General features: G+C 42.0%; 4 protein-coding genes across 12 annotated transcripts in view; 2 read left to right on the top strand and 2 right to left on the bottom strand.

Annotated features, from left to right (window-relative positions):
- The first annotated feature begins 278 nt into the window (after positions 1-278).
- LOC120413523 (uncharacterized) lies at positions 279-1,577 on the top strand. The gene has a single exon (XM_039574394.2). It carries the CDS (start codon positions 362-364, stop codon positions 1,334-1,336), a length of 975 nt encoding a protein of 324 aa, XP_039430328.1. The 5' UTR covers positions 279-361; the 3' UTR covers positions 1,337-1,577.
- Positions 1,413-6,591, bottom strand: LOC120413522 (isocitrate dehydrogenase [NAD] subunit beta, mitochondrial). Its single transcript, XM_039574393.2, has 5 exons — positions 6,409-6,591; positions 6,187-6,249; positions 5,533-6,120; positions 5,264-5,473; positions 1,413-1,912 (listed from the first exon to the last, which is right to left on the bottom strand). The coding sequence occupies exons 1-5, from the start codon at positions 6,448-6,450 to the stop codon at positions 1,682-1,684; spliced, it is 1,134 nt and encodes a 377-aa protein (XP_039430327.1). The 5' UTR covers positions 6,451-6,591; the 3' UTR covers positions 1,413-1,681.
- A 105-nt stretch (positions 6,592-6,696) lies between these two features.
- On the top strand, positions 6,697-14,242 carry LOC120413524 (uncharacterized). Its single transcript, XM_039574395.2, has 3 exons — positions 6,697-6,852; positions 6,912-7,131; positions 13,699-14,242. The coding sequence occupies exons 1-3, from the start codon at positions 6,773-6,775 to the stop codon at positions 14,032-14,034; spliced, it is 636 nt and encodes a 211-aa protein (XP_039430329.1). The 5' UTR covers positions 6,697-6,772; the 3' UTR covers positions 14,035-14,242.
- LOC120413519 (E3 ubiquitin-protein ligase lubel) overlaps positions 14,047-16,610 on the bottom strand; it is a 45,796-nt gene continuing 43,232 nt past the window's right edge. For 8 of the 9 annotated variants that reach the window (XM_039574383.1, XM_039574391.2, XM_039574389.2 and 5 more), the window contains 4 exons: positions 15,834-16,181; positions 15,603-15,775; positions 14,953-15,121; positions 14,047-14,393 (listed from right to left, as the gene is read on the bottom strand). In XM_039574383.1, coding sequence (XP_039430317.1) covers positions 14,364-14,393; positions 14,953-15,121; positions 15,603-15,775; positions 15,834-16,181 — 720 coding nt within the window. In that variant the 3' untranslated portion in view covers positions 14,047-14,363. Of the gene's footprint in view, positions 14,394-14,952; positions 15,122-15,187; positions 15,357-15,602; positions 15,776-15,833; positions 16,182-16,610 lie in introns of all 9 variants that reach the window. The other variant, XM_039574384.1, reaches the window with a different exon arrangement.

Below are 16,610 nucleotides of genomic sequence, written 5' to 3'. Positions count from 1 at the left end.
TTTAAGAATTTAAGAATTTAAGAATTTAGGAATTTAGGAATTTAGGAATTTAAGAATTTAAGAATTTAAGAATTTAAGAATTTAAGAATTTAAGAATTTAAGAATTTAAGAATTTAAGAATTTAAGAATTTAAGAATTTAAGAATTTAAGAATTTAAGAATTTAAGAATTTAAGAATTTAAGAATTTAAGAATTTAAGAATTTAAGAATTTAAAAATTTAGGAATGGAAGGATTTAAGAATAAAAAAAATCTTATCAAAAAATCCAAGCAATCACTGCAAAACTCACCTGTCACTCGCCTAAAAAAATTACTTCGTGCAAGTCGGAAGAACTCTCCCCTCCTTCTCCATCCCGCCTGAAAAATGGTGTCCTGTTTGACCAACCGAAAGCCGGTGCGTGTGCCAAATTTTAGTCCCTACCGGAAGTCCTTCCTGTACACGCCGTGCAACTGCCCGGTGGAAAATTGCACCTTCAACGAGGAGGCGAAAGATGAAAAAGTCAAAAAGCGTTCCGGCCCAAAACCGTCCCGCCGGATCCGGAAGCTGGCAAAGCCGCGCCAGAAAACGGCCAAATTTCACGCTCGTCCGGTGACGCAGTACGGGCGCGTGATTCAGAAGATCGACGCGTACCGGGAACCGTACGCGTCGACGCGCATCCAGCAGCTGTCGGTGCCGAAGGTGCGTAAGCTGGTGGCCGCCCGGGAGGAGTACCAGCGGTTTATTAATCGGTGCTGGTATGATCGGTTCAGCAAGCGCATCAAGCGCAGCATGTTCACCGTTTACAGCCGGTTGGCGAACGTGCAGCTGCCGGAGGTGGGCCCGCCAAAGTCGGCGAAGATGACGCCGGAACAGTGGGCGCGTCACCGAGAATGGTTGGCGCTGAGGGCCAAGCATAAAGTGGCCAAGGTGAGGAAGGTGAAACCGAGGAAAAGGGCGCCTTTGGATGTGCTGATGGATCGGATTGGAGATTTGGCGATGCCGCGGTCCGAGGGGAAGAAGTTTAACCGGAAGATGTTGGTTTACTACGCGGTCAAGCCCGCTGCGCTGAAGGCAGTTGCGAGCACTCGCATGCTGGAGCTGTGCGTCCCGCTGGAGAGAAGACGTCGGGCCAAGGGACCGATCGTGGAGAAGGTCGGCCTGCCGGAAGAGGTGCTGAAGGCCGTTGCATCCGAGCGGGTCCTGGAACTGTCCAAACCGAAGGTGTACAAGAACGTCAAGAACGAGTACCGCGAGAATCCGTTCACCGTCGAGAAGCGTGCCCTGAAGGCCAAGGCTAGCGATCGCATTCTGGAACTGGCCAAACCGAAACCGGACCACAGCAAGAAGGGCAAGAAGTAGAAACGTATTTTATAGTCGCGTGTTCCTTTTTATTGAGGGATTCCTCCAACAAATACAAATATAATATCGAGAGTAATTGAACTAGTTGTCGGTTGCTTCGAATCCGGAATTTATTGAAACGCTTACTTTTTTTTGTCGAACTTTGGCTAGATTTTTAATAAATATTTGATGAACTCGCGGAGAACGGGCGGCTAGAGAAACGTAAAATAGGCGGGGTAGAATACATGCTGCTGCAGAATTGCTGCATTGAAAATCTAATACAATCGAGGGGGACATCCGTCAGGGCGCGGGACAGGGAAGTACAATGGCTCGCTTGAATTTCGGAGTTTCCCAGGGTGCTTCCGCTTATCGCAGGTTGTGGATGACGGCGGCGGTAAACTCGTTGGTGGTGGACTGGCCGCCCAGATCCTTGGTGCGAACCTTGCCGGCCTTGAGCACGTCCTGCACGGCCTGGAAGATCATCTGGCTGTAGTGCAGCAGGTTGACGTGGCGCAGCATCTTGGACGAGCACAGCAGGATCGCGCACGGGTTGGCGATGTTCTTGCCGACGCCCTCGGCGAACGTGTGGCGCGCACCCTGTGGGAGAAGAGGGGAACAGAGAGTATTATTTATTAACCGGGAAAAGAAACAAATAAGTATGTACATTAAAATTTGAGCATGAAACAGCTACATTGAACACGAGTTCAATCTTGAACTCTCCATGAGATCAGAACTTTGCAGGGTGGCCACTAGACCGGAAAGCAGGAAATGCATATTAAGTGCATCTCCAGCGCGGGTAGCAAACATCGAAGCAAATCAAATTTGCATCCGACGGTAGCAAATTTGCTCTCAGTTCTTCGGAATTTCACTTTGCTACCCGCTATTCTGCTGGTTTGCTACCGTGGCATATGGAATGATGTACGGAAAATCAAATCATGTACGAAAAAAAAACTTTTTTTTATTGTTTTTTTTATGTTAAAAAATTAAAAAGGGATAAAAATTATAAAAAAAATAAAAAATATATAAAAATTTAAAAAAAATTATAAATAAAAACAATAAAAAAAAATAAAAATTAAAAAAAATAAAAATATAAAAAAAACAAAAAAAATTAAAAAAATTAAAAAAAATTTAAAAAAATTTAAAAGATGAAAAAAAAAAATTAGTAAGAAAGGCAAAAAATTTAAAAAAAGTAAGAAAACTTAAAAAAAATTAAAAAAAAATTGAAAAATTTAAAAAAGTTGAAAAAAAATAAATAAAAATTTAAACAAATTAAAAAATTAAAAAAAAATTATGCCGTTGCAAATATTTTTTAAAGTTTATGTCCCCCCCCCTCTCCAAAGTCGGCCTGAATAATCAGGGGGGCAAAAAAAAATCAAAAAACTTAAATGTTAAGGAAAATTAAAGTTTAATTAACTGAAAACCAGTTAAAATGCATTTTCCTGCGTTTATAACCATATTTAGCATGTTTGGCTTCCTTTGAAAATATTTTAAATTTTCATTAAATACCAATGTACAGTCCAACGAAAAGTTTTTTTTTCGCGAAAAAAAAAAATCCGTCAATATCTCGATATTTTGAAAACTAATGATTGGAAAGCAACTATACGCGTGTAAAATGCATTTTAAAACACTTTTTTCATCCAAGTGTTGAAACTTAGGCTTTTAATTTAAATTTTTATATTCGTTGCGTGGTTATTATATATAGGTGAAGGGATTTTATTAAATGGTCATTTTATTGCATTGTTATATTTAATTGATTATATAACCACTCTATTTTACACTGAACACATTATACAAAACGTTTCTTAATCCACCATTTGGTGGGTGGTGCCTTCCTCACATTTACAAAGTAATAATGAAAATAAGTTTATGAAAAAAATATATACCTGATACAGACTTTTCCAGAAAACATGCAGACTCTCATTTGAAGCAATGTGGCAACCAGGCGTTTCGCATCTGGCGCGACTCTTGCACGTAAACAAAAAGACCCGGCCTTTTGAGGTTAGGCAAAAAATCACCCTTTTTTGTATCTACAAAAATCTTTTTCTCATAACTTTTTAAATACTTAACTAAACAGAATAAAATTTAATAGGGTCTTAGGGGACCCCAAAACGAACAGAATAAGGCGGATCCGGCCAAAATCGGTTCAGCCAGTTCTGAGATAATCATGTGGAAAAAAATCATGTCTACACACATCCCCACAGACATTTGTTCTGAATTTGATTCTGAGTCGATAGGTATACGTGAAGGTACATCTAGGAGTCGTATTTAAGAAGTTATTTTTTTTGAGTGATTTTATAGCCTTGCCTCAGTGAGGTGAGGAAGGCAAAACACATATGAAACTGTAAACTGGAGCGTTTGGTACGGTATTTCCACGCATCCTTCCTCCCCTGTAGATTCTGTGAAATGTGATCCGTTCTCAGAATCCTCTCTGCGGTAAACACAACGTAGTAGGGCTGGCCGCTTTAATTTTTGCAATACATTTTCGGGTGTTCTCGGATGTACTGCAATTATTAATAATGACAAGAAAAGTGCTTGTGGCGTAATCTAATCACAAGACTTTCCAGCATGCTTTCATCGGACTGGCTGCGTTTGTGTTAGATTAGATTAGATTAGAGAAGTTTGTTGAATTTTAACTTAGCTCAACTAAATTATAATTTTTCAGGTTTGTCAGTCGATTTTTTTCCAGGAGTGGCCACCCTGGTATATTGGCTCATCCGAAAAGGAACCCCCTCCCCCCCCCCCCCGCGTAAAATCGACCATTTTAAGGTAAGAAATAAACAGCTTAATTCATATAAACAAAAATATTTTTGTGATGGTCGATTTAAACTGTCATTGATTAGAATTTTTTCAATCAACCAAAATCTAATTAATTATTTGAGAAAGTATGTTATTCAAGTGGACTTATGTTTTGTAAAATCAGTTTTGCCATCTTAGCAAAACTCTGTTTTAAACAATTTTAATTGGATTGATTTTCAAAATTCGCAATCTAACCTCACTCTCGCGTTTTAAATCCGGATCTCAGAATTTTCAATGAAAATGGCAACATAGCAGAAAATTCAAAAAGTCAATTGATAATGCTTTTCATTTCTTACCTCCTGTTCACTTTATTTCGCCTAAAAGATCATTTCTCATGAAAAAATCTTAAAAAAGTTTTAGCTCACCTTTGCACTTATCGCGCAAAAACGTAAACGTAACCTTCCACCAAAGTTCTCCTACTCGAATGTAGATGGCATATCGTGTTTTTAGCTTTGGTTTTGGGGACCTATCCCACAAAACGATTTCCAACAATGCGCTTCCCTAACACGGACGTAAAATTCAGGTACCTGAATTATTTTAAAACAGGTGTTTCATAAATTACACTAACTCTTTGATTTTGGAACGTAATTGGTGTCTAGGCTTGGTAACTTCTCTAGAACCTACACTTACATAAACATTTGTCTTATTATCTGTCAAATCCCTCACTGCCACTTTTGTCCTGAAACTTCAACTACATCCCACATCTTTTTAAAAGCTGGGAAATTTATGGCAGAATGTGTGACTTTGTTTAATCTTCTAATAACTCTTTGTAATCAACCGTCTAAGCATTTGTCCAGCTAATGTCCAAATATCCACGAAATGAAAATATTTTTTTGTTTAATCTCGATTCGATTGCTTGACTTCTGGAATCTTCGTAGAGCATACTGCTGTCAGATTATCCATGTCTTTTTCTGGAAACAAGGATCGCTGCTTCCCAAGTTTGCAGTACACCCACTAAGAACGTAAATCGCTTTAACTTTTCGCGCACGACTGAATTGGTCAGATAATCGGAAGTTCGTTTCGAGTACGCACCGTTTTGGATCAATAAAATAATTCTTGGATCGTAGTGTGCTTTTAGATAAAAAGACGTAGGTTTTACCCAATGTTCAAACCTTGGAAATCACCATTTTCAAATGACGCTTATGTACTCACCGGCTCAAACACGGCATGCTCGGACGAGTACGAGGAACCGGCCACAACGCCGGCACCGCCCACCAGTCCGGACGCGATGTTGTCGATGATGTTTCCGTACAGGTTCGGCGCCACCATCACGTCAAACTGGTGCGGGTGGCTCACCAGCTGCATCGTCGTGTTGTCCACAATCATCTTCTCGAACTCGATGCGCGGATACAGCTTGGAAATCTGCAAGAGAGCAACGTTTGAGAAGTCGTGACTTGACGGGGTTGATTAGCGCAAATTACCCGCTCGCACTCGCGCATGAAGAGACCGTCGCCGAGCTTCATGATGTTGGCCTTGTGGACGCAGGTGACCTTCTTGCGGTTGTGCTTGGTCGCGTAGTCGAACGCGAACTTGGCGATACGCGCCGACTTCTGGGCCGTGATCACCTTGAGGCACTCGATCACCCCGGGGATGGCTTCGTGCTCCAGGGCGGAGAACTCGCCCTCGGTTTGTTCGCGCACCACGACCGTGTCGATGCCCTTGTGGCGGGTGTTGACGCCATCCAGGCTGACCACGTGAACGACGTTCGCGTACAGGTCCAGCTCGTTGCGGAGCTTCATGTTCATCGTGGCCAGCTCGCCGGTGTGGCTGTAGTCGGGCGTGGCCAGGATTCCCTTGAGGCAGACCTTGTTTTTGTTGATCGAACGGACCACGTCCTCCAGGGGCGAGCTCAGAACCGGGTTGACCTCGGACAGGAAGAAGGTCTCAAAGTCTACCGGCACGTCGGCGGCCTTGAAGACCTCCTGCACGGCATACATCAGCTCCGGACCGACGCCGTCACCGGGAATCATGGTGCAGGTGATGCGACCCTCCTTGCTGCTATCCTTGACCTGAGGATAAACAAATTGTATTAGCGATTAATCAAGAGGCGGACGTCATATCTCAAGTCAACTTACCGCCGCAGCCGGTGGCGGTGGCGTTTGGACGGCTCCAGTCGAGTGGATCCCACGGCAAGAAGCCTGCAACGCAACAAACCCATTAAAACCGACGACCTCCGCCGTATCGGCCAAGGACGACCGTGTGACAAAACGCACAGAAAACTTCCCCAGCAAAAAAGGTGGTTACATAAACGCCACTTTTTTCCCCTTGCGACTTCCGACGACGGATTGGACACTCACCTGAACCAGGCTTCTGGCCACTGTACGTGCCATAAACGACATTCTGGAGCGCAACAGCAGACTAGACCTGTAAGCACACACACCAAACGGGAACCGGGGAACGATTTTCTCAACCTGGTTCTGGGAGCTAGCACAAGAAATCCCGACGATCCGTTCTGGGAACGAAGCGCACTGTTTTTTCACCCACTGACAGAAGCGTGACAGTTCTCTTGGCGGCGCACATCGTGAAACATTTCACACTACGTTTGTGTGCGTGCGACGGCGCGAAACGTCGCCTGAAATAATTCATCAAACTTTTTTGTTTGATGTCGCACGTGCACTCGGTTTGTTTTTGTTTACGCGGTGGAACTGAATCGGAACAATCATGAACGAATATCTGTGGGAATTTGCGCAGGCCTTTCCGAGTGAGAACCGGTTCCAGCTGCTCCTAAAGTCGGCACTTTCGTAAGTTAATCAACTCGTTAAACTACCTTCAATCATGACAATCCCAAATGAATTCGCAGAATGACCGCGTCGGTAAGGGCTGAAGTTGGGAAGACGAACGAAAAGTGGATGTGTCGGAAGTGCAAGACGTTGTGGATGCACGGTTGCTTCAAGGTTGACGAGGTGGCCGGTACGGCCAGATACGATGCCCTGCTTGAGAAGCATAGTGACGTGGAGCAGCGAAGCCGGGAGCAACGAAAGCATTACGAGTACATGCAAAGCCGGAAGGCGACGACGGCGGTAAGTACTGAATCTATAACTCTGCAAGGTTCACCGACTACGACCCATAGATTCGACTGAAACTTCAGATACCACATTAATTTACTCCGGAAAACAAAGTTGTTGAAAATAAGCCCGGAACTGGCTTCTCTTCTTAATTTACAATCCTGGGCACAAATTTCAGCATGATGATTTAAGAAACGAGACGCCAGTTCTTGGACAACCTCTGTTCAACGGAAAATAATTTCTGAACCAGCACAAAGAACATCATGTTTTCCACCTTCCCTCCTCAAACGCCGTAGTTGTATTTTTAGCGGGTGTAGGGACACTTCGCATAGACGGCCTTGCTCCCATCACGTCACTGAGGGTGGAGCAACGAGAAATTAATAAACATGCACCCCAGCCGACCCTTCAATAGAGAAGCAGGCAATTCACAACTCATAGCAAATGACCAAGGGAACCCCCCTTCTGCGTACCGATGCACTAAAATTGGTGTGGTTAATTTTTAATGATTTTTTAAAATATGTCGAAATAAATTAAAGAATTGCTTGTATTGAAAAGGAAGGTCTTCACCAAATGATGTAGTCTTCAGGTTTAGTTAAACTTTAAATCCTCTTAAAACTTACTTTCTGGAGTTGCTAGAATGAGTTAAAAGCATATAAAAATATTTAGAAACATAATTTTTTGTAAAGAAAATTGATGACATTTTTCTTAAATCGATTTTGTTGAAAAAGGTTCAAAACTAAAGACAATAAATAATTGTTTTGGACCCTATTGAAATGTAAGTTGTGATTTCAAAAATATAAAAACATTTTTTTTTTCAAAAAGTTCAGAAAATTTCAAGCAAGTTTCACTTTTTAACAGTGAAAACCTGATCAATGGTTTCCAAGATCGTTATCGATTGAAAATTGAATGTCAATTGGGCATAACATTGGTATTATAAAAAAACAAATTTGTTGAGAAATTTAACCTAAAAAGAATTTAACTTAAAAACGGTGAATTTTATACAAAAATTACAAGGGTATTTTTAAATTTAAAATTAAATTTTACATCTAAAATGATTTTTAGAATTTTTCGATGCATTCAAAAACATTTTTTCAAAAAATCGTAACTTGGCAAAAAACGTCTGTTAAGTTGGCTGTTTTCTATAATATCGAAAAACAAAATCGAAAACGAAGCGTTCAAAGTTTGATAAAATCGAGTTCATTCTGCGTGTATCCTCCAGAGCAAGCAGCAGTGAAGTGCTCAGAGCTCTAAAAGTTTTTTCGAATTTTCCGCCGCAATCGACCGTGATTACCCGCGAGTTTGCTTCACCAGCATGCCGAAGGCCGGCCGTGGCCGTGGCAGTTCGAGTGCGGCCTCGAAAAACCCGCGAAGTTCGTCTACCGGCCGAGTGCAAAAAGGTAAACAAACCAACGCCGCCGCGTCGTCCGCCATCGCGCAGGGGAGCGTGTGCGCTGATGGATTCAATCCGGAGTTATTACACGCTAATTACCGTGTCCAGGATCGCAGCCCTATAAGAAGCAGACTCCGCTCAGGTACTTCCGGCAATCTGTCGACCGGTGGCGCATCAACATCCGCCAACATTCCCACCAGTAACAAGTTCGCGAGACTGAGTGACGAGGAAACCAACAACAACAACACCGACGGTAGCAGCACTACCGATGACGACGACGACGATGGACGTGCACGCAAAAAAGGTAGTACGACAAAAAAAGTTAATTCTCCGAAGGAACGGCGACCACCTCCAATTTTTGTTTTGGATACGTTGGCGGACGATGTTGACGAGTTGCTGGAAGGCCTCCAATATAGTCTGAAAATTGGCAAATCGAAAGTTCAAGTGATTACTTTCACCAAAAAGAATTTCGATCTGGTGGTGAAAGAACTGAAGCGTAGCAACTTCAAGTTCTACACATTCGATCCAGTTGAGAAGACCGCTGTTAAGGTAGTCCTGCAGGGCTACCAAGACCGCCCAATCGCCGACCTGAAGGGACACCTCTCGGGTGCCGGAATAACGCCACGGGAGATAAAAGTGCTCTCGCGCAAGACAACAGTCACAGGTACGCACACTCTGTACCTGTTGTACTTCGACCGCGGCACCGTCAAAATCCAAGACCTGCGTCGGACTAAGGCGTTAGACGGTTTTTGGGTAAACTGGCGGTTTTACTCCAAAAACCCAATGGACGTAGCACAATGCCACCGTTGCCAGAAGTTCGGCCACGGCTCGCGGAACTGCAACCTCCCGCCCCGCTGCGTGAAGTGCGGTGAAACACACCTCTCGGAGAAGTGTGCACTGCCGTGCAAGGCGGACTTGGGGGACAAGGCAGAGCAAACCAAGGCGCGCATTAAGTGCGCCAACTGTGACGGCAACCATACCGGTAATTACCGCGGATGCGTCGCGCGCAAGGCCTACCTCGAGGAGCAGGAAAAGAGGAAGAAGAAAGCAGCAGCATCCCACCCTTCTCAGCGGAATACGAGCTCTACCGTTCCTGCAGCTGGACAGCGTACGGTTCCAGCGGACAACCCAGCGTTCCCTCCTGGATGGGGGCGATCGTTCGCCAGCGTGGTCGCTGCCGGTAGCGGCGATGCGGCCCAGCAAGAAGTTACCGGAGAAGATCTCTTCACCTTGCCGGAGTTCTTTGCTCTAGCGGGTGAGATGATGACGCGGTTTCGGACCTGCCGTAACAAGGCGGAGCAATTTCTGGCCCTCGGGGAGCTAATGATTAAGCACATCTACAATAGATAAAAAAAAACTGTGATTTAGTTTAAGCTTTTTCTATTTCTATCCCCTTTCCTTTGCAATTTCAGTAAGTTTTTTCTAAATTTTTTCTTACTCTTGGTAATCTCTAAGTGATAAGCAATAATCGTGCCAAATTGAGGATTGAGATTTAACACACAGCTGAAAGGAACTCCAAAACTCTGTACTGCGAATGAACTGATTGTTACATGATTATTCACTAATAAAACCGAATTGAATTGAATAAAATCGAGTTGAGGTCCTAATCATAACCTACAACTTTGCTGAAGATAATCAGAAGCAATCAGAAAATTCCTTGTCAAGGTAAAGATTTTCGAATGTTTTCATAGCACTTTTCTATGGAAAATTGTGTTAAAATGCTTATTTAGATATAGGGAATCGATGGACTAAGTTTCAGACAAATAAAAAAAAAATACATAAATTGAAATCAGGATATTTTTTATGGGGAAATTAAAAAAAAAAATGGAATAGAGACCGCCAAGCTCTACAGAGCAAACCGTTTTTTATTTTACTTTCTATAGAAATTTAAAAAAAATCTGTCAAAAAATCTTCAAACATCATTAAAACAATCCTTTTTTGGATGGTGCTTTAGGGGCAGAGACAAATACATTTCAAAACAAAAGTATTAAACGATGACGTCATTTAAGAAATAACTCTATACAAACAGTGCATCAAAAGAGAGAAACCGATTTTCTGGGGATTTTCATCTCGCTGTTCCTTACTAGCGTACATAGGCTGTCGGATTTGATTGAAAAATCCCTATGCTCGATGCTCGTTGACAAAAATATTTGAGCTGGTACTTATTTTGGAAAATAAAACGCAACAAGAATCATCAATATTGATTATGATTGGGCAGAGATAGACTCTTCATCAGTGTTGTAAATACGTGATAGAAAAAACTATCGATTCCTGCACCAAAATATCAGATAGTATAGACACCGTCACTACAGTTTGCGAGTTCTCTCCCTTTGTCTTCTGATTCTCAGCATGGTTGAGAGCGGCTGAGTGTGATGAATAAGAGAGAAAAAGAGAATGAATCGGGAGTGTGTAACCACGAGATTCTCGCCACTGAAAGAAATTGGGATGGAAAGAAGTACAGTGAAATTCGGAGGGTCAGTTTTCACGCATGCAAATTGTAGCCGCAGAGAGCTGAGATATTGAGATTTTGCTAATTTTTTTAAGGAGTTGATCTGATTCACCTTAAGCAACCTATAATTAAGACCACAGAATTCCATAGAATATGGAATTCAAGGTTGTTAATCGATAGAATTATCGTCGATAATATTATCGTCTAACGATAATGATAACGGATATCGTTATCGTCGAAACGATAACGATAAGTAAATATTAAAATTTTCACAATATAACGTATTTTTTTAAGAACTCAAATTTTTATAATTTGCGATATGGGTATCAAATGATATGAAAATTTTGCATGTACTTTTACTGTTTTTTTTAATGAAATGCTCAAATTTTCACAAAATACCGTATTTTCTCGAAAATACTCCAATTTTTATAATTCGCAATATGGGTATTAAACGATTCGAAATTTTGCTTGCATTTTAACTGTTTTAGAGTTTTTTGAATGAAAAACTAAAATTTCTAAAAAATACCGTATTTTCTTTAACACTGGAACGCCCAACGCATGTCCAACTTACACGGACGCCCAAGCCTCCCAAAAAAGTTGGAACGGTAACTTCAACACGCCCGTTCTCGGGCATAACTCAACCAATCGGGACGATTCTTATTCCCAGTGATTTGTAAGAATGTCTAGATGATCCTAAAATTGTGCAGAACTTGATTTGAACAAATCTGTAATTTCTGCGACCGAAAACATCGTTCCAACTTTTTTTAAACGACTGCCTCCGCGGAATTTTCAGCGATTTTTTTTTTACACGCGAAAAAAAAAGTTGGAACGATGTTTTTGATCGCAAAAATTACAGATTTGATCAAATTAAGTTCTGCAAAGTTCTAGAATCATCTAGACATCCTAACAAATCACTGAAAAGAAGAATCATCTTGATTGGTTGAGTTATGCCCGAGAACCAGCGAGTTGAAGCTACCGTTCCAATTTTTTTGGAGCCTTGGGCGTTGGAATGTTAAAATACTAAAACAGTGAAAAAACAGGTAACATTTCGCTTCGAATCATTGCGAATTGTAAAATTTGTATTTTTGAGAAAATACGGTATTTTGTGAAAATTTTAGTTTTTCATTCAAAAATCTCTAAAACAGTTAAAATACATGCAAAATTTTAAATCGTTTGATACCCATATTGAAAATTATAAAAAAAATAGTATTTTCGAGAAAATACGGTATTTTGCGAAAATTTTAGTATTTCATTCAAAAAACTCTAAAACAGTAAAAATGCATGCATAATTTTAAATCGTTTGATACCCATATTGCAAATTATGAAAATTTGAGTATTTTCGAGAAAATAAGGTATTTTGTGAAAATTTGAGTATTTCATTCAAAAAACTCTAAAACAGTGATATTTTGTGATTTTTTTTGGTATTTATACTTTGAAACTTCCCATATTATCAAAAAAATATTTGCTAAAGAGGAAGCTTGATAATTCAACACAATTTTATTGGTTTTAGTAAATTTTAGAAATATATTAAATCGAGCCAAACAATTCATTAGGGCACAAAACCAAAATCCGCGATTCGAGAAAATCGCTTGCAAAAAGTGCACAACTTGTTTCAATTCCTATTTTAAAAAGAAGCTTCACTGATGGTATTTTTACTTATGATACGATAAAACACATCATTATCCTCAACTCTGCTTGAATGCTTCTTAATTTATGTTGATTTTCGCAATAAAACTGATAATTTAAAAAAAAATCGTTATTAGGCCCTTTTAACTTTCCAACTGTTGTTCATAATGGGCCCTTTCTAGATGCAATTTCAAAGAGAATTGAAAGGGCACTAAAGCGCTGTCATCCGATTGTTGTGTTGAATGATGTTTATGGGACCTTTTGTTCAGTTAGAAATAATGAGGAATTCAGCGAACATTATGTTAATTGGTGAAGATTTGTGATCAAATGGTGAGAATAGGGCATGTGAAATATAAAATTCTTCGAAGGTGTACTGAACAGGATCCGCGGGACCGTGTTAAATATTGTGGTTCGACGAAGTTTTTTCCTGCAGAAATCCTTGGTGAAACGTTAACCAAACGTTGTTTTTAAGTGAATTAGTGTTAAGAATGTATGAAAACTGCACTTCATAACATAGAAAGTTCCTCAACTACGAAAAACTAGCGAAAAAGAAAAGGGCACAATTGAACTTTTTTACTGGTTCGGAGTGAACATTGTTATGGGCCCTTTTGAGTTTTTGATTTTTTCAATAGGAAATTGTTTGTTATCAATCTGATTCTTGGAGGGCATGTAGGGAGTGTACTATAGAATGGAATAGTGGAATAATCCCGAATGTTTACGTTTTGGTTTTGGGCCCTAATGAAATGTTTGGCTCGAAATATAAGTTATCTTCCGTTATCGCCGATATAATTATTGGAATAACGATTGTTATCGTCCCGACGATAACGATATAGAACTCAAGTAAAACATTGTAATAGGGCGAAGCCAACGTGCAAACAAAGAGTCTATGCTGCTCACGTCAGTTGATGTTTACATTTGGAACGAGCAGGATAGACTCTTTGTTTACACTTCGGCTTCGGCCCTATTACAATGTTTTGCTAGAACTATCGTTATCATTATCGAACCTCGATAATTTTATCGTTAACAACTTGATGGAATTGTAGAATTTGATACTATTTTCTTGAATATTATATTTACCAAACTGTGTAAAACAACTTCAGAAAATTCCATTCTATAGAAATTTACGTGCACGATCTGCTCGTACAAAACGCGCATCCCGGTAAAAGGAGGTGACGCTATTCCTAAACCAACGGTCGAACCAATCAAAGCCACACCACCTCCGGTCACCCCTACCAGCGCCTCCAAGAAGAGCCGGAAGCGCAAAAAGGACCCCACAGCTGGGCTGACCATCGCCGCACCCAAAAAGAAGGGAAACATGTCGCAGGCGATCGGCACCGGCAAACCCGCAACGTTCAGCTCGAAACAACCCAGCCAACTCCAGGCACTGGCTGCGGCACTCAAGAAGAAGAAAGCTGGCGAACCCGTGGATCGGTTGAAACTCATGTTAAAGTGATACTAATTGTTGTTTTTTTTGGAAAGTAGTTTATTTACTTTACTTTTAAAAACTAAAGTGGATAGAGTCGCTACAGTAAGTTTATCACTGATGGTTTTCTAAAGAGATTCAATAGCGGAGTAAAGATGTAATAAAGTGTAACGCTGTGTTGTATGATGAGTGTTATATAGAATAAATGATGTAACGAATAAGGTAACAAGCAAACAGAGTGTGAGCGTCTTCTGTGTGTAGCCTACAGTTTATTGAGATGACAGCATAAATAGTCTTAGATAATGCTTAAAATTAGGGATAACGAAGGTTGAAGGTTCCCCGAAGGCGTAGTCGCACTCCTAGTTCAGCGGGATTTGCTCCTTGACGATCTGTGAACGAGAAAGGTTATGGTCAGTTGGTGGAAAATCTACGCGGGATGAATCCATTCCAGCTACCTTGAACATTTGTTCATGATATCGTGAATAATCGTATTCAGCATTTTTGATCCTACCGATGTTATTCATATTATTTAATGACATTTATCCATTTGACGTGAATAAAAGAATTTTATTCACGATCAAAGACGTTACAGGCGTTACGTTTCGTCTTTTTCTTGGTCACGGTTTCTGGAGTGGATTTCTTCTTCCAAATCGTACAACATCATAACAGAAAAAAGGCATTGCTAGTCTCAACATTCGACTTACTTGTCGGTTTTGTTTTGCGTCGTACATCCAGATAGTAGAGGTGGCGTTACTTGTTTTAGTGTTTCTAACGCGCATTCTGTTAAACGGTGTTAGTGATTTGGGTTAGTTTGTGTTCGCTACCGTTTCGAGGTCGTCTCCGGTTTTCTGGTACGCGTCCAAAAATGACTTTGTTTATGGGATGAAGCGATTGTGGGTTAGTCGGTGTTAGTCTCAGACAGGTAGTCTCCGTTCCCCGTCCGCTCACCTTCTGGCACATTCCCCGGTAGATCTCGTCGGTATCCCAGGGACCGCGCTCCGGCAGTGGTAGGCCCCTCCTGCGCAACTCCTGGACGCAATCGGTTAGGTCCAGGATTGGCAGGGGATCGATCTGTGCCTTGGATACCGCCGTGACTAAATACTCAACATAATGCGTTCTGGAAGAGGTAATCGAAAGAAAAACGCACTCTTAGTGGATGCGGTCCGTGACCCCCGTAGCTCACCTGTGCCAGATAGTCGCGATAGATTCCGTCCACGAGGCCCTGGGGACGCGGAGGCATGCGCCGGTTAGCCCGCCGTACGAGCGACTCCAGATCGTCCGCGCTGAGTATCGTCAACGGGTCGATGCTGTGGTTCGTCACCAGTGCGCTTAAATATTCTATGTAATGGGGTCTAGAAGAACAGACGCGTGCAACAAAATACAGATCATTCAGAATGTGTCGGTTTGGCCCAGCTTGTACAAAATTTTGGCTTGAGAGCCGCTTAAAAAGATCAACAGATCAACCCCTTACGATCTGTAGCGATCAACCCTGTGGAACAAACTTATCTTTACGGAAACCACGATTATTTGAGATTTGAGCCGTCAACGGAATCTATACCGCTATTTGGGAACAAAGACAAAGCAAACAGAACTTCTACCTGCACAATCCGGCGTGTCCGTCGGGGACGTCCCCGTTGCAGATGGTGTCCATCAGGCCGCCGGGCGTTTCCTTCTGCAGCGGGATCGGACACCGCATGGAGGTGGCCTCGCTCTGCAGGAACTCGCGCTTCAACAGCTCCGATGGTTCGGTATCGTACGTCACGTTGTGCATCTGCAAAAGAATTCCGTTACTAAACCTGGCCAAACTCCACCAACCTAACCAAACTCACAATCAGCAGCGACTGCAGATCGCGCGGGTCCTTGTCCCGCAGGTAGAACAGACAGTTCCGCGGATGGTGCGCGTGCAGGCCCAGCTTGGCGCAGTACGGCGACACGTCGCACTTGGCGCCCATCATGAACGGCTTGTTGCACCCGAAGCAGAACTCAAACTTGCACTGGGTGCACGTGAAGTGCATACAGCCACCCCGCGACAGCGAGTACTTGAAGTTGCAGTTCGGACAGCTGATGCCGTTGGCCTGCAGGTGGCGGGCCACACCGAGTGCTTGCAGCTCCGGATCGTTGGCCTCCTTCCACTCGGCGAACTTGTCGCAGGTGAGGCCCTCGTGCTGGGATTCCCACTGGGGAAGGGGAAGATTCGGAATTAGCTCTTGATTCTCTGGTTGTGACTTCTTGGGAATCTCTGGAATACTTCCTGAAGCTACTTGAACATGATCTACAGCTTATTATTATCTACCTTGCTTCTATTATGTTTTAAATCTATATATGGATCGTATCCAAGGGTTACCAACATCTCTCTTTTTATATGCTCCTGGAAACCCAATCACGTACAGATCTATGGATCATATCTTAAGATCACTTAAGTAGCCATTACACTCCCGCAAACAAACAAACTCGCACTTTTTCGTGTTTGACAGTTTGCCAAACTCGCAAACAAGGCAAAATGTATGCAGGCTGACGTTTGTACAAACAAATCCAGGCAAACGAACAAAGCAGGCAAACAAGCAGGCAAACTGGCAAACTGTCAAAAAGTGCGAGGTTGTTTGTTT

This window comes from Culex pipiens, chromosome 2, assembly GCF_016801865.2.
Source record: "Culex pipiens pallens isolate TS chromosome 2, TS_CPP_V2, whole genome shotgun sequence".
NCBI classification, from domain to species: Eukaryota; Metazoa; Arthropoda; class Insecta; order Diptera; family Culicidae; genus Culex; species Culex pipiens.
Note: the sequence above shows the minus strand (reverse complement) of the source record. Positions and strands in the feature narration are given on the sequence as shown.